This window comes from Lycorma delicatula, chromosome 1, assembly GCF_047948215.1.
Source record: "Lycorma delicatula isolate Av1 chromosome 1, ASM4794821v1, whole genome shotgun sequence".
Taxonomy (NCBI): domain Eukaryota; kingdom Metazoa; phylum Arthropoda; class Insecta; order Hemiptera; family Fulgoridae; genus Lycorma; species Lycorma delicatula.
In genome coordinates, this window is record NC_134455.1 from 159,693,648 (window position 1) to 159,717,618 (window position 23,971).

The following is a 23,971-nucleotide window of genomic DNA, read 5'->3' on the forward strand; positions in this document are numbered from 1 at the left end:
AATTTTAGGGAAAGACTTGATAATACTGATTATTATTATGTTAGGGTACATGTAATTCTACGGTGGGAGGTATGTGAATAGTTAAAATAGGTAAATCAGACAGAAAAAGGATCTTTCCTGTTCTTGTAAAAAATTCTTTCTCAAAATTTTCAATGACATGGCTTCATGTAAAACACCTTGCAGCCTGATAAATACACCCCATGGCACGTGTCCATTTGGAATGTGAAACTCACATTTGGATCCATAAAAGGAACAATCCAACATCGCATCAATATGTCTCCTCATGCAACTGTTCACTTTCCTTTGGATTACTTCAAACGTCGACATGTTGAACTGGTGAAGGATGTCAGGGTACAACACCCTTTTATGGTTCAACATCCTGATCTTTGTTACAACAACAGGGATCTGCACCAGCAACCTATTGATGGCACTCATACCACTAATAATCATGTATAGCCTAGAGAAAAATTCTTAGAAAGATCCTCCACCTCATAAAGTACAAAGGTCAGAGGACCCTTTCGAGCTTCACCACCAAAGTCACATGATAATCCAGCCCCAAATAACTCTGCATAAGGCCTAAGTCCCTTGCATGGCTTTCACCAGGCAAAAGAACTTTATGAAACTTGTAGTCCTTCACCACCTTTTTTTTCTTGACTTGACAATAAAGCCATTGTCATCAAGTTTTTTCCTCTCCCAATTCAGCAACAGAACTGTCAGTAGACTGACAATCGACAGAAACTTGCAGCCTGACCCGCACTCAATATTCTCAAGCAAACTGCAGAAATTTCTATTGTTTAAAGACAACATCTTCACAACTCTGTTGACAGAACTGATTTCCTCCCTCAGCCCACCACATCAAGGTGAATGCGGCTTGCTTTGTATGATCAAAGTCTACTTCTTTCTTCCCTGACACCAGCAAACCAAGATCAGAACAATTCTCCCTCGGGTCAGAGACCTTCAGCATTGAGTACTCCATTTTAAAATTTATTCAAATATATAAATGACATTAAATATTTTCTTAAAATTTGCTACAATCAAATGCATCTAATAGAATAAGACATACTGAAACGCTACAGCAGTGAAAACAAAACAAAAGAAAAGCAAATGTTTAAGTATAAATAATAATAACAGAAAAAGTAAAATAAAACAAAGGACTTGAAAAATAATAAATTATTCCTAAAACTATTAGTTTGCAGATCCAATCTTAATCAGGAAAAATATATACGAGATCAATACAACAATGTACTCAGATAAACACATTTAAGTTGGTTGTAAATATTTCTTAGCATTCTATCCAAAAAATAAATCCATAGTGAATTTTTTGTGCACATACAGCCGCCGTTTATTAAAAATAATTATGTACTACTGAAAGTATGATAAAATGCTAAACAGTGGATAATGTACCTCTAACTGCTACCACAAATGGGATCCTTGGTGAAAATTCCGAAAAATACTTCCCACTGAAGTTATTTCTGTGTTTAAATTCTTTAATTCTTGTCTCTTGAAGTCTTTTTCTATAATGTAATACCAGTGGGTAATTCACAAAAAATGAAGCTCCCATCTGGAATTTCATAAAATATTTCTATGAAATAACTCACAGTACTCCTACACAACTAAAATTACCTCTGTTTCAATTTTCATTACATAAAATACAATTTTTTCTCAAAAGCACAAATCACTTGTATGTAATACAATGTAAAACATTTAATGTGAAATAACCAAGGACCAGTTATATATTTTATGTTGAAAGAAGAGAGAGGAGGTGATACAGAATTAAATGCAATGTGTGTGAAAGAAGAAAGAGAGAGAGAAACCTACAGACCATTAATAAACTGTGCTTTGTATTAAGTAATATGAACTTACAGTAGCTTGCATATAAATTAAGTGTAATCTAATAAATTACAATTTTATACAGAAAAGTTGTATATCTGTAAAATTTGTAACTATGACCCATTTTCTTTTTTATATACTACTCTATTTCATAGAAACAATCTGGCTTAGATTCAACAAGCATACTGTAATATATTATTATGAAATACATAAGGAGATATATTTAATATGAAATGTATAAAGGAAGGTAAGGAACAGTTCAACTGCTGTTAACTAATACAGTTCAGAATACCAGTCAATCTCTATATACATCATACTGTGATATATATTACTAGAAATAAATCTGGTCAGCTATTTCCTTCCCTCCAACTCCTAACATTATCTTACCACTGAGCAATCCTGTTAGCAGTTGAATCTCAACCCAGTCACTGACATTTACATGCTCTATACCCATCAGTTTATTAAACATATACATTTTTATTTCATGTCTATCAATATTATGATGACACATCAACCACATCTAGTCGTTAAATGTAATACACTTTTTTCTCCATCACAAAACCATACCCGTATAAATTTTATAAGAACAGTTAATTTTTGCAATTCTTGTTTTGAATAACTGCCAATAGATAAGAGTACAACATTCATCTTATCTGCATAAATTACATATTGTAAAATAGCATCAGTCAGGTTACAAGTAATATAAAAAATATATCTTAAGACAGATCCTAAATACAAACCATATCCTAAGTTGTTGTGTTTTAGCAACAAATGTGTGGTTAGCTGTGAAATGGCAATTGTTTGTGGTAGTAGTGGTTGTGATAGTTTGAATGTTTTCTGTTAACTGCTTCTGCAGCAGTAGCAAGGAATGAGATGAAGTGTCTTATGGTGCGTGGTAAATTCTGAGAAGGTGTCTGGTGTTGTAATTTTTTCTAATTTTGATAATATTGTCAATAACAACTTGTACTTTTTATTGGTTATTATTACAATATCTTTCATTAGCATACATTTGAGCCAGTGCTCTTGTATGAAAGAAAATTATATTAAAAAACACATTCATATTATTTAATTTGTATCATATTAAAAGTAAAAGATTGAATCCATGAATTTTATGGTACTTGTATTTTTATCACAAATGAGATTTAGAAATTGATTAATTAAATTTACCATTATGCTTGATTATTGTTCTGAATTAATTAAATTTTATAATATAAATTATTAATATTTTTTTTTTATCTAGTATCAGAGGTCATCCATAGTTATTGTTCAAGCATTCATCCAAATCATGGAAGCAATTAATAAAATGTTTGTCTATATATATTTTCTATTTGCACATAAAACAAATATCTTATGCTGTATTTAACTTTTGTTGTCTAAATCGTCGGCAACTACAACTAGTTTCTTTTTCATGTATTTCAAATTCTCATTCTGGACGTCTGTCCATTACCAGTGTCTGGGATATATTCTCGCAGCCAGTTTCAGGTGCCGAGGAACTTTTGCAGCTCTATTCTTGACCCAGAAGTCTAGACTTCGATGATGGCCCATAGGTGCTGCTGCTGTAAAATAATATTCATGGGTGGAAAATCTGTGCCCAAGACGAAGTGTATGTTTCCAAATCCTTCCGTTTCACGTTTTTTTTTTTGGATGGGGTATTTTGGGACAGGTGTCGGATATGTCAGAAATGGTGTGAAACCCCTAGAAACAGAAAGATTTGGCCAGGCGAAGATTTTTTTGGAAGGGGGTAATTTTAGGGGATTTTTGCATTTGGGATCACGAGAAAGAGGTGGTACAGCTCGGTGGAGATCCGGGTCAGTTTGGGTTTGGGACGAACAGGAAGCCAGAAAAATTAGAAAAAGTGAACGCCCTTATAATTGTTTCGGTGAGGACTTATAATTTGATGTTCAAGACATCGATACGCCAACTCGCCCCCTCACAGCCAAACGGGCTTCGAGATGCATCATCGTGGTCTTCTACGAGCTAATCGACGTCTTATGTTGATGACCCTTTAAAAACATAGGATGCTGCAACAAAACAACATCTAACCCCCTACGCATGGCGATCTCACCAAATTCAATCTGCGCCATGGAAGCACCCTAAACAATTAATTGCCGAATTTTAATCATCTAACTATATTCAAATGTAATACATTACGACAAAGACCTTATAACACGCACAATACTAACAATTTACTGATTCCTTACGGTACTTCCGAAGACATCTGCGGTTAAAATAAGTTGGGCCCACTGACTACACAAGATACTTCTCACGTTTATGTCTCTCATCCCCAAAGTGGAAGCACACTACCACCAGATATTACACAGTCCAGCTGTGTTGTGAAACTGGCAGCACTTGTAACAACGTTGAATATCTACAAATTCTTTGGCCTTACACAAAGAGAAGTCAGTAAACAACTTACCCTCAGATTGGTCACCTTAAAATACTTCAGAAAACCACATGGTAACGCTCTGCCTCGCGCCTACCTTCATGAATAACAATTGAAAATCAACCTTGAAGGCCGCCTCTGACATTTGAATTATCTGATCCCGCATTAGAAACGTTAACCCTTCCACAAATAAACAATCATCAGTAATACACAATGACCTAAGGACGCCTCTTCCTTTCATGTCGGTTTTACTTTCATCAAGAATGTCAGAAAAATCATTGCATCTAAATCGTCGGCAACTATACAACTAGCTTCTTTTTCTTATATTTTGAATTCTCAGTCTGGGCGTCTGTCCATTATCAGTGTCTGGGATATACTCTCGCAGCCAGTTTCAGGTGCCGAGGAATATTCGCAGATCTGTTCTTGATCCGAAAGTCTTTAATTCGATGATGGCCCGTAAGTGCGGCTGCTATAAAATAATACACGTGGATGGGAAATCTGTGGACAAGAAGAAATGTATGTTTTCAAAGGGCGCAGAAAAATTATCATAGAGCAATAACCCACCACTTTAACTGTAAAGCCGGTGTTAAGAGCCGCATAAAATTTCAGAAGACCTTGGTGTATTGTTTGATGAAAGGATGCATTTTAGCAATCATTTTATCAAACAGGGAAGTGTGTTGGGTCCCTTATTGTGAGTGGGGGAATTTCATTCACTTCTGCGACTGAGGTTGCTCAGCAGGTGTGAGGGGCTCGACCTAAAAGTTCATCAACATAACACGACGTTTAGCTTGGAGAAGACCAGGAAGAAGCTCGTCAAAGGCGGTTTGGCTGTGAGGAAGCGAGTCGGCTTATCGATGACTCGAACACAAAAAATAATCCAAGTCCTCACGGGGACAATTATAAGGAGATCACTTTTTTCTAACTTCCTGTTTGTCCCAGACAAAAACCAACCCGCATCTCCACCGATCTGAGCCTCCACTATCTCGTGACCCCAAATCCAAAAAACCCCCAAAACTACCCCCCCAAAAAAATCTTTGCCAAGCCAATTCTTTCCTTTTTTAGGCGTTTCAAAGATTTTTTTGGATGTGATATTTTGGGACAGGTTTCAAATTAGTCAGAAATTGTGTGAAACTCCTAAAAATGGAAGAATTTGGTCAGACGAAGATTTTTTTGGGTGTGTTAATTTTTGGGGTTTTTTGGATTTGGGATCAAGAGATAGCTGAGGACTGGATCGGTAGAGATGGCCTTATTTGGTCTGGTTCGAAAAAAAACGTCAGAAAAATTAGAAAAACTGATCCCCCTTATAAATGTCTTTGTAAGGACTTATAATATTTTTCGTATTCGACACATCGAAACGCCAACTTGTCCCCTCCCCAGCAACCGGCCTTTGAAAAGCATCATCGTGGGCTTCTTCGAGCTAAACGTCTTATGTTGATGACCCTTAAAACATCGGATGCTGCAACAAGAAAACATCCAACCTCCCCACGCATGGCAATGGTGTCAAGTTCAATCTGCACAATGTAGCACGCTAGGGATTTAATTGCCAAACATCTAACGATATTCAATTGCAATAAATTACGACAGCCCCCTACTAAATCGCATAATACTTACAATTTACAGAGTGCTTATGGTACTTCCGAAGAGATCTGCAGTTTACACAAGTCGGGCCCACCGACTACATACGATACAGCTCTCGTTTATGTCTAACATCCTTAATGTGGAAGCACCCTACCACCAGATTTTACAAAGTTAAGATGTGTGGCGAAACTGTGTGCACTTGTAACAATGTTGAACATCTACAAATTCTTTGGCTTTACGCACAGAAAAGTCAGTAACCAACCTACCCTAAGATTTGAATGCCTTAAAATAGTTCAAAAATCACCTGGAAGACAACGTGGTAACGTTCTGCCTCGCGACTACCCATCATAAATAACAATTGACAATCAACTTTGAAGGCCGCCTCTGCCATTTCAATTATCTCATCCCGTGTGAGAAACATTAATTCTTCCACAAATAAAAGTGCTTCAAAATCGTTCACAATGGTCTAAGGACGCGCTTCCTTTCATGTCGGTTTTACTTACATTTAGGGAGGAACGCCGACTCGTCCCCCTCATTGCCAAACGGCCTTTGAGAAGTATCATCAAGGTCTTCTCTGAGCTAAACGACATCTTTTATTGATGACCCTTTAAAAACATAGGATGTTGCAGCAAGACAACATCCAACCCTCTATAACGAAACTATAATTAGCCCATAATGAAACTGCTACCCAACACTTTTTATGAAAGACTCTCTCATATCTAGCACAGCTAGTGGATGTATATGCTACTACTGATTGTTGCTGCCATTTGTCAGGTGGTTACATGTCGGTGCAGTATGTTTTGTTGCAGTGCAGTATTGTGAGTGGCATTGTTTTTATGTAAAATGCCTTATTCAATCCAGGAGACGATAGGTATAGTTGAGGCCTATATTCGTTCTGGGTCATTTGAAGAATCACCCCAGGTGTTTGTAGAAAAATTTCCAAATGCTTGTATTCCAGTGAAGAGTAGCATACACGATTTAGTTAAAAAAATGGCGGCGTACAACAGGTTTGGTTTCAAATGCAAAACAAAATAGGCAACCTTCCTTCACTTAGGACTCCACAGGCCATTGCCGATATTGAAAGGAGTCCAGTCCAAAAAATAACTACACATGTCATCCCAACAATCTGATGTTAAATGCACATCTTGTAGTAAAATTCTTCATGAACTAAAATTGAAACCATACCGCGTTCCAACTGTGCAACATCTGAAGGAGACAGACAAACTAAAACCACTTGATTATTGCAACTGACTTCTCGAAAACATTGTTAGTGAACAGATAGACCCGAGGTCGTACTTCATGTCAGACAAGGCATGGTTTCATTTATCTGGCCATGTTAATTCCCAGAACATGAACTGAAAGTGAATATTCAACGAGAAATCAACACAAGTGACAACGTTTTGCGTCAGACGACTCTCAATATGATCAGTCAAGCACAAAAGTGCATCGATGCCCAGAGTGGTCATTTTGAACATCTTTTCTAATAAGGTAAATAAATGTAACATTTAAATTACCTTTAAGTTTTCGTTATTTAATTTATCCATATCATTCATAAAATTTCATTCCAACATAAACTATTAATTCAACAGCGGTTATGTTATAGGCTCAGTTTTATGTTGCTCACCTGTAGAATATGTAAGTTTAATATTATTACTATGAAGGTGATGTTATGTCAGAATATTTACTAACTTCTCTAAGAGAAATATTATGAGAGTAAATAGTGTTACTTTCAAAATCTATCAATAATTGTCATATACCAAACATAAAAGAGGACAATATAAAAGCTTGTGATAAAACTTGTTTCATTTAAAAATGTAACGTGTCTTATATTTACTACCAATTACGCCATTTTTATATCTTTCGAATTTTTTTTTTTTATAGTGAGTAGCACTAAAGAGCTATAATTTTATAAAGGTGATCTGACACAATATGTTCAATTTCTATTGCTTTTAGTTATTTACAGCATGTATTATGAAATTGTCCCAGAACTTTCATAACCTATTCTACTCATGAAATAATGAAAGAGTTCATACAAACATTGTCATAATATGCTTCAATTGCGAGTTATGGCTAGTAAAAAATTTCACTCAGATTTCAGCTACCCCGGTGAAATTAGGCCATACTTAACATTTTAGGATGTTAATTTAAGATACAGAATAAGTGATTTCTAATTTTTTTACCTAAAAAATCAAATAAAATAGGTCCCAGAATCTTATCTGTAGGAGTTTATCAATTTATTCGTTTCAATTTATACGAATAATTTGAGCATGTTGTATCAGATATTTGACAAAAATATATAATTATAATGTGCAAATAATGTATATTAAGACATTCACTTTGATACATGACATATGATTTGTTACATACATCTTGTTACAGTCTTCTTTGATGTACTGAAAGTTTTAGTTTTACTAATCTGCTGTGTAGCAACTGTTTGGTCTTGAAATATGTTATAAACAATTATTTTTATGATGGATGTCATGATAAAGCTTTATTTCAGTTAAAAGATTATTTAGTAATTTCATTTTTAACAATAAGAATGGCATTTAAAAATTTTTTTGAATTAGAATAGTGAAGAGGCCTGAGGATAGAATTCAGTATAAATAGTCAGGTTACTGTTAGAATTGAGCTCCGCTGGGATTCTTGACTTAGCTTCTAAATTTAAATTCACTAGTTATTATAAAAGTTTTTTTTTAATTGGTTCCTCATTTAGCAATATATAATCTTGAAAGTTTACTGAAAAGTAAACATTATAGTGAAGTTCAAGCAATTAAAATTATTTTGTGAAAAAGATTAGTGAAAATATTTGTTTAAATAAAGAGTATTTTATAATTTTTTTTTTTTTTAATTTTACAAAAAAAGTTATTAGTGTTTCTCAAAAAATCAGTTAATCATTTATTATGACTTAAATATACTAAGTTACATTTTAATTTAAAAAAAAAAATTATTCATAACTTTTGTGGGTTTATAGCAAAAAATTATGTTTTATAACTTTTCAAGTAAATAAAATAACAATCTGTTATCACCTTTACTGATTAACATGACAACCATTACTGGTTAACTTGAGAAAACCAATCACATCCCTTTTCATTGCATCATATTTGGCAATCCCTAATATTTAACTTAAAATAATAGGCTTTTTCAAGTCTAATATAGATTTGCTTTAAAACTAATCAATGAAAGTATTTGAAAAGTTTTTGTGTATAATCCAACCAAGAGAAATTTTAGATTTATTACTTCAGTATATTGGTATGTACATTAATTCACATACCAGTGAAAAAATTCAACTTTATTTAAGAGAAAATTTTATGGAACTGAGGAGATACACACTCTAGAAGTCAAGTTTAAATTTCATGACATTTGTGCTCATAAATAATATAATATAATATGATGAATCAAAGGAGAAGTTGAAGACAGATCTCAGTGGAACCCTTTTTGCCATTTCTATCTATCTTGAATTATTTTATCATTATTTATCTCTTCTCTGCTCCTTTTTCCACACCTACTCTTCCTTCTATTCTTTTTTTTTTTTTTTTTTTAAGTATTCGCTAATGCTATCAGGAAGCTTGTGCAACGATGGACCAAGTGCGTCGAAATACAAGAGGACTATGATGAAAAAGGATGTACATGTAAGTTTCCTATTTGTATTGCAATAAAATTTATAACTACATTGCGGATAATAATTGATTACCCTCGTATATATAATAAGACATATTTTACTTAAAAATATTATCTTTATTAATCTATTGGGTAAGCCAATCAACTATGCAAACTTATTAATTAAATTCACTACGTTTCACTTAGAATTCTCTAAGCTTCCTCAGGTGACAATACACATTCATACACACATCATACAAAATTCTCTTACATACTGTATGATGTGTGTATTGTATCCTACCTGAGGAAGCTTAGAAAATTATAATTGAAATGTAGTGAATTTAATTTATAAGTTTGTGTAGTTGATTGGTTAACCCAAGACATTAAAAAAGATAATATTTTTAAGTAAAGTATGTCTTGTTATTATATTTAATTCAATCCAATCAAGAGGAAAATAAACTTAAATAAATTACATTTCAGTTAATAAGTCTTTATCAGTTAATGTCTTTGATACATATATATCAATTGTTTACCACCAAGAGAACAGAATTTAATGCTTCTTACCTTATGCTTATTATTTTTTAATACTGCTTTCGAGGTTTTCCCTCATCATCAGTTAAAACTTTTCTTTTTTTTCAAATCACACAATAAATTCAAAAATTAAAATTACAACATACAAAACTATGTAGTCAAAATACTAAATATATAGTTAAAAATTTGTTTAAATTATTATGTGAGTAGCCACACATACAGTACTGTACTTAATGTGTGATTTGAGAAAAAAAAAGATAACTGATGATGAGGGAAAACCTCGAAAGTGCTATTAAAAAATAATAAGCATATGGTAAGAAGTATTATTAAATTCTATACTCTTGGTGGTAAACAGTTTTTATACTTTTGTTTTTGAGATATTAGTACAGAGGGGAATATAGACAAATACAATAACAAAAGAATTGTTTTCCTAAGTTAAATATATACATAAAAACCTCTGAACAATGATGTATGCATGCCGGAAAATTACCAAACTCTAAAGGACTGATGAGATAAAAGAACATACTATATATGAGATAAAAGAACACCTCCATACTTTATTAATTTTATTTATAGTTGATGTAGGATATTTATGATTTATTTATTGTTTTCAATTATTCTTATAGTTTTTTAAGTATCATAATTATATTTATATAAATAATCATAAAAAAGAAATAAATCATAAATGTACTCACACATACATATCCAATACTCTTTTTAATGGTTTTAAAAATGTAGGGCATCTTTAGTTAATATGAGTAGAATCTAATGTTTTTAGAAAAATGTGTTAATTACTATATTTATCTCAACAAGCCATCTCTTTCTCTCTTTATCTGAACAAATTGAAACGTACACATGTATTAACACATATAAACATTTTTTTTGCAGATTGTTAGCTGAGTAGCAAACACTATAGCTTTAGAATTATACAAGGATTAAGTTTAAGATGATAATCTTAAATGTTAAGTGCACATAATGCACTTAATATTGGCAGTGTTGAGCTCATTATACATATATAGTAGTTCATAAATAATTATAACTCTTTATATTTGTTTAAGCCATAATCAACATTTATTACAAAGGATTTTCATTGCACACAATTCCAGTAATAGGTAGAAATCATATAAACAATCTTATACACAGAATTATTTACATGAATAATAATACTGAATAACAACTGAATTATAAAACAAGCAAATATAGTTATTTACATACAAAATTGTATGTAATTGCTTCACTTTTCAAAGTAAAGTAATATTAAGTGTAAATTTTTACAAGGTAAAGCAAATTCTTAATGTAACATCATTTCCAAACAGTGGAATGGAGCACCAAATAATTGAGTTTCTTCTTATTCTTCAAAAAAAAGTCAAACATAACAGATGTTAATAAAACTACTTTACCACTTAAACATTAACAAAACAAAATAACTAATTATAAATAATTCCCGTCCTGATCCTGTATTACCTTACGCACAATCTTTGACTTCTTTTTCCTTTTTTGTCCATAAAATACAATATTTTCATCAAAATTTTCATCACACGCATCACTGTCATAATCAACAACTGCAGTATAATGAACAGATTGGTGAGCTGTTAATGATGCCTGTCTGCTGAAAGTCTGATTACATAATTCACATACATATACTGTTGTTACATCAGCAGTGCTTGAAACTGAGCTTTTGACATCATTGGCTGGATTATCACTGAAATCATAAAGAATACTTTTTTACATACTCAGTATCATAATCCTAAATTATTAAGTATTCCAGTAAAAAAGAAATTACATAAATACATTTATGGTAAGGTAAGAACATATTCCTACAATTCTTGTTTCTGATTCCTTCATTGTTAAAAGAAAATCACAGTTTATTTAGCATGTTAATACTGTACACACAATTTAGATTGCAACATTCTTCAGGAAAGCTCATAATAAACTGTAAACATGCTAGAAATTAGAGATGCAATATCCCGAATAAAAATATGCCCATTGCAATTTAATGTATTCTATTGTGGTTTATTGAATACATAAAGATAACAGTTTAAAACTTCAAACTTATCTTTTATTCAATAAATAGAATTATGAATGGTTAATATAATGCATGCAATAATGAATAGCGTATTTTACAAAAAAAAACATAAATCATATTAAACACAGGCAAACGTACTATATTTTCAAAACTATTTCTTATATAATGTAGAGTACAACAACCCTAACATTTGTTACATAAAAAGTTTCTAAGAGGCTGAATCTCAGACAATCTCTCAACTGAATATCAGAGCTGTGAAATCAACAATTGCCCAAAAAATGTAACCATAAAAAAAAAAAAAGGTTTTTCTAGCTAATGTATTCCAGTACAACCACCTCATTTCCAAGAATTTTTGTGCAAGGTATAAGATGCATATGTGTTCATTTAACTATCTATTCTTCTTCACAATTGAGGATTTGTGATTAAAAAACAGATACTAACAAAAAATAAATGAATAAAAAAAAGTCTGTATTACAAATTACAACTTGAAAAACTTCTAACAGCATTCTTTCTTGGAGAGAAAAATATTAGAGTACATATTATGGCTTAGGTATTTCATATAGTTTTAAACAATTCTTAATGATCTTTTGTGTTTTCTCTACAAAAATGTGAAACATAACTAAGTGCTTTCCAAAAATAACCAATTTTTCATGTTTTTCTGCATTTTAAAATTGCATCAACATTTTTTAAGTTTTTTCCTTTCTCATCAACAAGGAAAATACTGTTATAAACTGTAATTTGTTTTTAATTCTAAAGACTTTTTTTAACACGCTGGCTACCAAGTGCCTGAAGCAAGTCTCACGGGGCCTCATATATAAGGGAAGAGAAATAATTTTGGTATAAGTCCCATTGGTAAAGATAACTTTAGACTGCTATTTTATTTATTTTGTTTCTACAACTATTTTCACAATATAAGAATGATTTTTGGTTTAGAGTAATTATACATTTTTCTGCCACATTTTTGTCCGTTTTGTTTTAAATAAAAATAATTTTAAAACTTTCCTTAAATTTGTTTCTGTTGATTTTCTTACATCAGTTCTCTTAATTATATATCTATACATTTTTATTATTTTACTAGCATTTAACAAAGTAAATTTATGCCAAATCTCAAAATCCATGTCTTTTAACTCTATTTTTTTTTAATTTACAACAACTTTCTTAGTTACTTCTGGAGATCCTGTTCCATCCATGACCATTTTTTTTTTGTAATTTGGGTAAAAGCCATTAATTTTATTCCTGAATTTTTGTCTCAATGATTTCTATATAGTTTTGTATTAGCCCTGGGATTTGAAATCACAATGAATCTTTTTGTTAATATAACAGGAGAAAAAACCATTTCCAGATGTATGTTTATATGAAACTTTTTTATTTTTACCAGTAGAACCCATTCTGAAATTTATTACATTTCTTCATTGAAACACCCTCCACATATTAAAAATACATGATAACACTAAAACTTCCCAATATTGAACTTTTTTTTTTAAGGCATTCACTGTTTAGAAAAACACAGAAAGCAATTAAGTAAGAGAAACAACAATTATTTTATATCATCTGAATAGAACTTTACTTATTTATCTATGTAAATTCAAGATAGCAAACCAGTTTTTTTTAACCACCCACTTAAAATTATTTTTTCCATTCAATCTTTATTTGATAATAAAATATTACATAAAATACTTTATAACAATTAAAATGGAAAAAAATACGGTTCAGAAAAACTTTTTATGAGATTTATCACTAGATGGTTTGAAAAAACTAAATATTTTAGTTTGAACAGAATCCAAGAACAATTACGCAAACTGAACTTCATGTATTAAATTAATGCCCCGCTAATCCTTTATGTAAAAAATATTGTTTTAATTTTCTTACCTCTTCAGATTTTTTACTTGTGAAAAAAGTATTTATTAATTCTGAATCATCAATGTCATTACCATAAATATTGACAGTTGCAAGGTGTTTGTGAGGCAGCAACAAAATCATGAACATTAATTGAAACATCCTCTGGGGCAAGCACATTGTCAATCACTAGCTAGGGTAGACTCTTAAGTTTTTAAATAGTTTAATCAATCCTTCTAATTTACGTTGTTTAACAGGATCCTTTTTTTTAATGGGTTATCAATGCTGGAATTCAGGTAATTTTGTGATGTTTTAACACTAACTTTTAAGAAATAATTTTTCATAATCATTGGAGTTCATGATTCAATGCCATACAAACTCAAAAAATCACATCAAACATATTAATGCACTTAAAAAAAACTCATCAGCAACCCAAATGTCATTAATTTGTTAACAGAAGTTGCCTTAAAAGTAATTCTGTAATAAATTTTGACCAATACCTTGAACAAATTGACATATTGCAGTTGTGTTACGAGTCAAGATAAGTTTTATCTTTTTCACACTAATGTCAAGGTGTGATATAACATTGCCCATTAATTAAATGACTTCTTTTGCAGTCCCATTCTGTGATCAAAACTTAATAATCAATTGGTCATAATGTTTCTAGTCATTCACAACTGTTTATTTAAGTAGCATTTTATTTCTAATAAATTTAGATTAGAGGTCTTTATAATACCTCAACTTAGCAATCTTATCAGTTTGTATTAATGGATTTTCCAAGATAACTTATAATTAACATCCAAAATGATGGTCAGTATTTCTTTTAATACTTTACCCCCTATTCATTTTTCCCTTTTCAAGTACATCTTTTATTAAGTAAATCCCCCCTAAAAAAAAACCGACCTCTATGCAATTAAATATGTTTCTCATCAATAGTATTAGTTTTATCATCAGATAACTGCATCTGTGATGCACAAAAGTGAACATCAGGTGCTTATCTTCTTATATAAATAATGGCTGTGTAAAATGCTGGTATGAGTGAAATTGTGACAAAAAAAGAGAAGTTAAAGATGTGTTCAGTTTGTTAACGTGATTATTTTTATTCTTGTGCTAATTTAATCAAATTTTATTGAAATAAAAGAGAGTGGAAGTGTCTAAATTATATAAATTAAAAAGTAGGGTTAAAGACTTACAATGTCTCCAGAGTAAAAAGAACTCTTTTTAGAAATAATAAAAGTTTTATTTTTGTATTATTTGAGATTTTAGTTAAAAGATAATAATAGTAATACCAATAATAATAGTATTAAAGAATGCAGACCTCATTCATTAAATTATGAAATCAATTGAAATCTTAAATGAGAACTTGAATAAGAATACAATATAATACATAAATACAATTTAAATTACAAATGGAATATAAGGTATCCCAAAAATGCAGAAAGAATTACTTAGTGAAACATTTAATAAAGTAGTGAAGTCATTAAAAATAAAACAATCAGGAATTAAAACGACTCACAAAATAATAACAAAAAGATACCACCAGCTATTCGGACAATGTTCCTCAAGAATAGTGAAATAAAAGTATATCAAAATACAAAACTGTGCTATTCAAACTATACCACAAGTAGCCAAAAATTATTATTCTTTTAGATGTAAAAACATAAACAAGATCATCCGGTCTTCTTTTGTGATCAATTATTGGCTTAATATAAAACTTATGTTTACTAAAGAAATAGGAATTAAATTTGTCGACTCCATAATGGAAAAATATACTTTTTGAAGTACAATAAATGCTTTAAGGCTACCTAATCTCTATAAATTAAACTTAAGATCTTAAAAATAGATTTAATGCACAAAAATAAGTGTATTCATTTTGTTATTAAAACTGCTTTAAGAATGGAATTATGTTATAATGGAGTGATTCAGTTGCTAGATATAGTTTCTTCTGAATAATTTTTTTTACTTGCTTTAACTGCAAACTGTTTATGGAATAAAATCAGTTTATGGAATTTTGCTTTGAAGCACCCTAAATAAACTGATAAGCTTTCATCATTATTATGCTATGTATATTTTAATTTGATTTGCAATACCACCAATTGATACTCCCTCTAAGACAGAATGAGTCTTCAAGATACATAATAATGAGCTGTGAAATCATTGTAAAAAATGTAAACAATATTACTCAGTCAATGAATTTTCATTTAATATTAATAAACATTTTTTTAATAAAATCATGAATTTTCTGCATTCCATTCAACATGTATATGTGCACAAATAATTTTCATTGATGCCTTCTAAATTGCGAATTATTTTTTATACTTAGTATCTTCATATATTTACTGTAACATTATTTCATTTTTATATATAAATAATTAATGTAGAATTTAATCATATCTATTTTTGATTTTATAATATTAATTATGCATGTTATGATGTTGCTCTGATCAAAGTTTTTACCATGATTTCCCTTGATTCATCCAACAAATGCTGGGAACAGTTCCTTTAATTTTTCAGATGAAGTAAAAAATCTACCCATTCTGGATGTGATTTAGGTCATATACAGTAATATACTGACCAACCCAGGTTGGTCTAGTGGTGAACGCGTCTTCCCAAATCAGCTGATTTGGAAGATGAGAGTTCCAGCGTTCAAGTCCTAGTAAAGCCAGCTATTTTTACACGAACTTGAATACTAGATCGTGGATACCGGTGTTCTTTGGTGGTTGGGTTTCAATTAACCACACATCTCAGGTATGGTCGAACTGAGAATGTACAAGACTACACTTCATTCACACTCATACATATCATCCTCATTCATCCTCTGAAGTATTATCTAAACGGTAGTTACTGGAGGCTAAACAGGAAAAAGAAAGGAAAGTAATATACTGACCAGAATAAAATTTTATTTATTTAATTGAAGCACATGGCAAAGTCATTGAAGCACATGAAGCAAATTGATGATTACTTTGATTATGCCCCCTCAAAGTTATCATTTATTAATAATGCTGATAATAACTGAATTTATTAATGCAATACAAATAAACGTTACAAAATTAAACAAGTAATTTTGATTACTTTTATACACATAGCACCGTTCAAAAGTAAGAGCCAATGAGCTATAAATAGCGACTGGCAACACTGATTGGTTTTAATGATTCTAATATTATCAAATCAGAGAAGTAATTCACTGATTTGATAATAATAAATCCCACAAACTGTGAAGTTCAATCAGTAATTAGATTTCAAAACACAAGAGGACATAATGCTACTGAAATTCACAATCAATTATTAAAACATATGGGCTTATCGCAGTGAGTGAAGGAAAAGTGAGGCAATTGTGAATTTAAGGAAGGTCATTTAAATGTTCACAACAAACAGAGAAATGGCAAGCCTAATGTCTAGATTGATGATCTCATTGAATGAGTGAATGCAAAGTGAGAGAAAATTGCCGCTTTACAATTAGCAATCTTTCTCTGGGATTTCCAATTTTTTCAAAGGCAACATTGTTGAGAATTGTGACCAACACTAGGCAATCACAAATTGTGTTCATGATGGGTGCTGAAAATGTTGACAAGTGCACATGAAGATCAGAGAAAGATATCATCTGCAAGTACTTTCTTCATTGCTTTAACCACAAGGGAGATAAATTTTTTTCCTATATTGTCACTGGTGAATATAAGTAGATTTCGTAATAAGTAGGTGCCGAGACAAAACAATCCATGCAGTAAAATCATTCTGGTTCATCTAAACCAAAAAAAATTCAAAATTCAAATTTTTTTTTATCCCAATCTTGAAGGTAAATCATAGCAACTATATTCTGGGACTAAAAGGGTGTGCTTTTGATTGATTTCAAGGGTTCGAACTTACCCTTTCTGTTACACCTGTCCCAACTCAAAAATCTTAAATGCTAATGGTAACATTTAATTATAACAACCCCCAAAAAATAATGAACTTTAGTGAAAAACTTAAAATCTGCCCACTCAGCAGGCGAAAAAAACCATTTGAGGTAATACTTTTTTAAACTTAATTTCAACAAAAATAACTATAAAATTACATTATATAACTTCTTAAACCATTTGAAATAATCTTAATCTATGAATTAAACTGTGAAAATTATTTTTAAAATTACCAACAAAAAATTTCACCCCTAAATTTTTTCTAAATTTTCATGGGTTGAAAACTTATGATTTTTGAATGAGATGATATAACTTATGACACCTCATTGGAAAGTCCTTTGGCTGACAAGTAATAAAATAAAAATTGATTCATTGGTATTGAAGTTATGATTAAAAATGTGATTTTTTTTAGAATATGTTAGCAATTTTTAGATTATGTTGGGTTACAGTATCAGTTAACTACTGATCCAAAGCATTTGGTCTGAAATCATTCATTCTTCTTAAAAATTAAGTATTTTAGGTTCCTCCAGCATTGAAAAAATGTTCCAATAAACACAGCATTATAACATCAGTTAAACATATGAAAAACCAATAATAAGGTACCTTTTTTCCTGTTTAGACTCTGGGAATCATCCTAAGGTATTATTTCAGAGGATGATATGTATGAATGTAAGTGAAGTGTAGTCTTGTACAATCTCAGGTCGACCATTTCTGAGATGTATGGTTAATTGAAACCCAACCACCAAAGAAGACCAGTATCCATGATCTAGTATTCAAATCCGTATAAAAGTAACTGCCTTTACTAGGATTGGAACTCTCAACTTCAAAATCAGCTAATTTGCAAAGATGTGTTCACCACTAGACCAACCCGGTGGGTTAATAATAAGGCACCTACTTCTTTGCTGGGAACATTTTGAAAAATTGATTACCAGATAAACTTAATGATTAAATAAAAACTAATTCATAAATTAATAATTTTTAATCAAAAAATAAAGCTTAAATCATTCATTAGTTAAGTTTCTTATGAAGGTTTTTTTTAACAATAGTAGTCCTTAAGAAAGAATACATGAAATACATTTTTTCATCAATAAAAAAAAAAGTATCGGTTTTTAAATCAATATGATTCCCACTTTCCTGTAAACAATAAGAAAGTATTTGTTGAAATTCACATCTTACCTTTATTAAAGTTTATTTAGTTACATCCCTACGTGCTCTTAAGATTTTATATTTCAACTCTTGTATATTAGTAGGAATTTCTTTATAAATTATTGATTTTAAATGACCCCACAAAAAAAAGTCCATTGGTCTAAGATCAGCAGACCTTGCTGGCCACGGCCACTTAACTACTCCTCTTCTACCTATCTACTGCTCAGGAAACATTCGGTCGAACTGGAATTGAATAGTGAGAAGCTGCTCCATCTTGCTGAAAGTGAAGCATGTTTTCATCAAGCACCATGTTTCCATTGTCATCTAACTGATTTTCTAAGGTATGGACTTTTAGTGGGTGAATAACTTCATCCAGCAACTGCAAATATGTCTTACCTATCAAATTTCTATTGATAAATATTGGACCAATTATGTTATCACTGTAAATCCCAGCCCACACAATTATTTCTTCAGGATGCTTCATGTCTCCAACTTCGAAAACATGAGTATTTACATCACTCCAATATTGGCACGATTATGTTTATTACCAAAGCCATTTAGAAAGAAAATGCATTTGTCACAAAAACAATTTTCATAAACATTGGTTTGGTAACTATTAATGAATCATTTCTTCACAAAATTAAGTCGTTCTGTCAGCGTCATCCTCATTCAATTCTTGGCAGCTGAATTTTATACGGAAAAGATTTATTCAATTTTAATGTAGTAAAAACAGAACCATAAGAAACCCGTTTCACGGGATGTTTTACAAATTGATTTCTGAAGGTTTGCAACTACGTTTCCCAAAATTTCAACTTAAAATTCTCTCAAAATTTTCAGTTAATTTGTCTAAAACCTTTTGCCCTGCACTTTTTTTATTCATGACAGATCCTGTTTCTTGGAATTTTTTTACGAGTTTTACAATGTAAGAGTCTGAAACATGTTTATTTTGAATGCCATTAATTACATGCTTGGGCAGTTCTTCTAGCACAAATATTTTGTTCTCTGTATGTAAAAATTAGTTCAGTCCTTTCTTACATATTGCAAGTCATTTTAGCGAGACAAATTTACAAAGGCAAAAAAAGGAAAGGCCAAATGGTAAAATAATAATACAAACCAAATGCCAATTTTAACTAAAGAACACAATTTAAATAAAATATGATGATAAAATAAATACTTTTTGCCACTAATTAAATACAAATGAAAGAAAACAATTTGCAAAAATTTATAATAGAAATTAAGATCTCAATATTTGGCAGAAAATTATAACCTGTTATAACAAGGTAATCAATTTTTCAACAATTTTACCAGCAAGAAGTAGATACCTTATTATTGGTTTTTTGTATGTTTAACTGATGTTATAATGCTGGGTTTATTGGAACGTTTTTTCATTGCTGGAGAAACCCATATTATTTTTTAAGAACAGATGATTTCTGACATAATGCTTTGAATCAGTAACACTGTATCCTAACATAACCTACAAAAAAACGTTTTAGTCATAACTTCAATACCAGTGAACCAAATTTTATTTTATTTGTACCAAATTACTTGTCATTCAAAAGACTTTCCAATGACTTGTCACAAGCTATTATTGTCTCATTCAAAAAAAATAAGTTTTCAACCCTTGAAAATTAAAAAAAAATTTAAGGGTGAAATTTTGTGTTGGCAATTTTAAAAATAGTTTTTAGTTTTCATCCAAAAATTACGATTATTTCAAATGGCTTAAGAAGTTATATCACATAATTTTATATTTTTTTTTGTTGGACTGAAATTTAAAAAAGTAATACCTCAAATGATTTTTTACACCTACCAAGCAAAGAGATGGGCAGATTTTATTTTTTTTTACACCAAAATTCATTACTTTTTTGAGGTTGTCAATTAATGAAATTAAATGTAACAAATACCATTTAAGATTTTTGAGTTGGGTAGGTGTAATGGTAAGGGTCGGTACCACTCCTTTGAAAATAATTTTAAAAAAGTTTCCCCTGAGAATGGTATACATGCCTCCAAACAAAAATACGATGGAACTGATAACTATTGAATAATAAATGTGGTAAGTTTTCAAATGATCACCTGGTACAATGAAAATAGAAACATATCAAAATGTAGAATAAATCTTGAGACTGAAATTGTTTGTTTCCAAATGGGTGAAACTTATGTATGAAAACTACTTGAAGTTATAATCAAATCTTAGCCGATTTAAAATAAACTTAAAATATTAACTTTCATTTCCATAACAAATTATCCCACATTCTGTTAAAAATAACGAAGTAGGAGCCATAATTGCTTAATTAACAAAAAAAAAAAAATACTTCTGAAGGGATAAAAATTTAATTACTAACCTCTGTATAAAACAAAGTGCTTCTATTTTAACAATCAATTAATAAATAATTTAAGAGACAGCATTATCAAGGCTACTTTAAAACAGCTAACATTAAGTTTATTTTTAAGTCTGATAATTTAAACAAACCAGAAAAGTTTTTTTTGTTTTTAGTCATTTGACTGGTTTGATGCGGCTCTCCAAGATTCCCTATCTAGAGACAGTTATTTCATTTTGTTATATACACCTCCTGCACCCCACAACCCTAACAATTTGTTTTACATATTCCAAATACTGCCTGCCTGCACAATTTTTCCCAGCTACCTGTCCCTCCAATACTAAAGCGACTACTCCAGGATGCATTAATATGTGGCCTATAAGTCTGCCTCAAGCAGAGAGAGAGAGAAGTATAAATTTATTAAGTTTAATAAACATTTTTCAAAAATTATAGAAAATCAATAAAAAAAATAAAAATACATATTCTCCAAAAAAATATTATTATTATTATTTTGAAGGCAACCAAATGATATCCAGCTCACCAAAAAATGTATTTAAAAAATTTTAACTTATTGATTTAATTACACAAGTATTTTATTTAAGTTTGTAAATGTCTGGACAGTCTTTAGATTTTAGATTAGTCATATAATTTAATTCGATCCCTCATGATCTAGCATTAAACAAATTGAAAAAATGCTGATTCATGAAGAAGTGTTAATATGTTTTGCCAGCTATTTAGGAGACTATTTTCAAATAACAACTCTAAATTCAATCAGGAATTCCAAAGAAAACAGCATTTGGTTAAGCAAAAGATAATGTGACATCTCCAATTCTTTTCTTGATCAATAAAAATTCACCTAATTAAAAATACTCAAAATAATACAAATATCTTAAGAGTAATATTTCAGATCAACTAACATTAACACCCAAGCATTTGTTTTTGAATTTTGTTTTAATATCAAAATATGATATATTTACAAGAGGTTATTCTAAAATAAAGAATATTTCATTGCAAAAAAATTTATTCTAAAAACTTTATAAATATTTTTTATTTCTCTTAAACTACCATACCTTATCCTACTCCTCTATATAATCACCACATAAATTACGACATTTATTATAGTGATACACCAGCTTCAACATACCCTCGTCGTATTCTTCTGTCACCAGTCAATTTAGCTACTGATTAATTTTTTTAAGTTCATAGTCACCTGTAAATTGCTTACCATGCAAAGATTCTTTCAATTTCCCAAACAAATAGTAATCAGAAGTATGAAATCAATCAGCAGTATGTCAAATCGATCCCAAAAGACTGTAGCCATCAGTTTGCATCCAAATGGGTGTGGCTTGACCTTTGTTGGTGACTGAGGATGACGCCATTCACTTGACTGCCGTTTTATCTCTGGCGTGTAACACAAAATCCATGTTTCATTGCTGGTAATAATTTAATTAAGGAATTCATCATCTTTTTCTATGTAGCGCATCAAAAATTCCAGAGTAGATCCCATTCAAGTTTTTTGTGATGTTCCATTAAGATGTGTGGCACCCAACATGCACAAACCTTTCTGAAGCCTAAATAGTTATGAACAATATGACTATTAACAGCTCTTGAAACATCAGGAACAAGAAGGGCCAGGTCAGAAATTGTTGAGCGACGATCTTTTCTGATTTCATCATCAATACGTTTCAACAAGTCCTTAGTGATTATTAAGGGCCTCCCCAAACGTTCTTTACATGCACATTAATTCCATTATTTCTAAACCTTACACACCATTTACAGATATTTGTTTCATTCATTACATTACCACCACACACAGCAACCAACTGCCTATGAATCTCAGCCGGCTTAATGTTTTGATGGCTTAAAAACCGTATGATTCCACGTATTTCACAGTCGGTGGCAACATCAATTTTCCCATTCATTTTATAACGTTAATATCTTCACACATAATCAAAGGTACTACAACTCGACAACTTACAGACAACAATGCAGTGTGTACATTACTAGCGTGGCCATGAACAACACAGGTTCGCCAACCTTAAGGAGTGAAATTTCCCAGCAAGCTTTACTTTAGAGACATCCGTCGTACTATCTTATCATATATAAAAGTATAGTTATAATTTTTTCTTCTTTTTAACAGATAAAATAAAACCTCCTTAACTTTTTTTTCACTCTGATTAAACATTCATATCCATAGCCGCAGTTTCACCACAAATACCTTTAAATGAAATAGTGTCCAATTCTAAACTTGTTTCACCAACCTGCGATTCTTTAAAATCAGCATAACCTAGCTCATTAACAATTTCTACAGCTTTTTCGCACATCAAATTTCTACAGTAAAAGTTAATTAATGCCCTGTATAGGCATTCTTATGTCAACTGTCGACCACCTGGTGTTAAACAAAAAGTACATTTGCTTTACCGATTGTCATTTTCAGTTTAAGACTCCAAAATACCATGCCTCCCTTTTTAAGAAATTACTTATTCGAGTTTCAGAACAGCAAAATGTCTCAGCATGTAATTAATTTTTAATTTTTCCATTCACAATTTCCACTTTTTTTTTAATGTCAAATGTTTGCATTACTGGAGTGTTTTTAGTGGTAAAGATTTCTAAAATACAGTGCACTTAAAATATTTATAAAAAAGTACAGTAAATATACTCAACAACAACCTTGCTTAGATAATTGACAATTGGAGTCTTATGTTACCAATTCTGTTATAGGATCTTCCAGAGAAAGTAAACAATTTCTGAATTGATTGCATGATGATTTCAGATTTTTCCACACTTCCAACATCAAAATTGATATCCAAAAGGAAGTAAAATTCACATTTACAAC

At 30.8% G+C, this 23,971-nt stretch overlaps 1 protein-coding gene across 4 annotated transcripts in view; it reads right to left on the bottom strand.

Moving 5' to 3' along the window:
• Nucleotides 1–10,982: 10,982 nt before the first annotated feature.
• Nucleotides 10,983–23,971, bottom strand: part of LOC142324760 (uncharacterized) — a 40,607-nt gene continuing 27,618 nt past the window's right edge. For 3 of the 4 annotated variants that reach the window (XM_075365720.1, XM_075365732.1, XM_075365739.1), the window contains exon 5: nt 10,984–11,621. In XM_075365720.1, coding sequence (XP_075221835.1) covers nt 11,351–11,621 — 271 coding nt within the window. In that variant the 3' untranslated portion in view covers nt 10,984–11,350. Of the gene's footprint in view, nt 11,622–23,971 lie in introns of all 4 variants that reach the window. The other variant, XM_075365727.1, reaches the window with a different exon arrangement.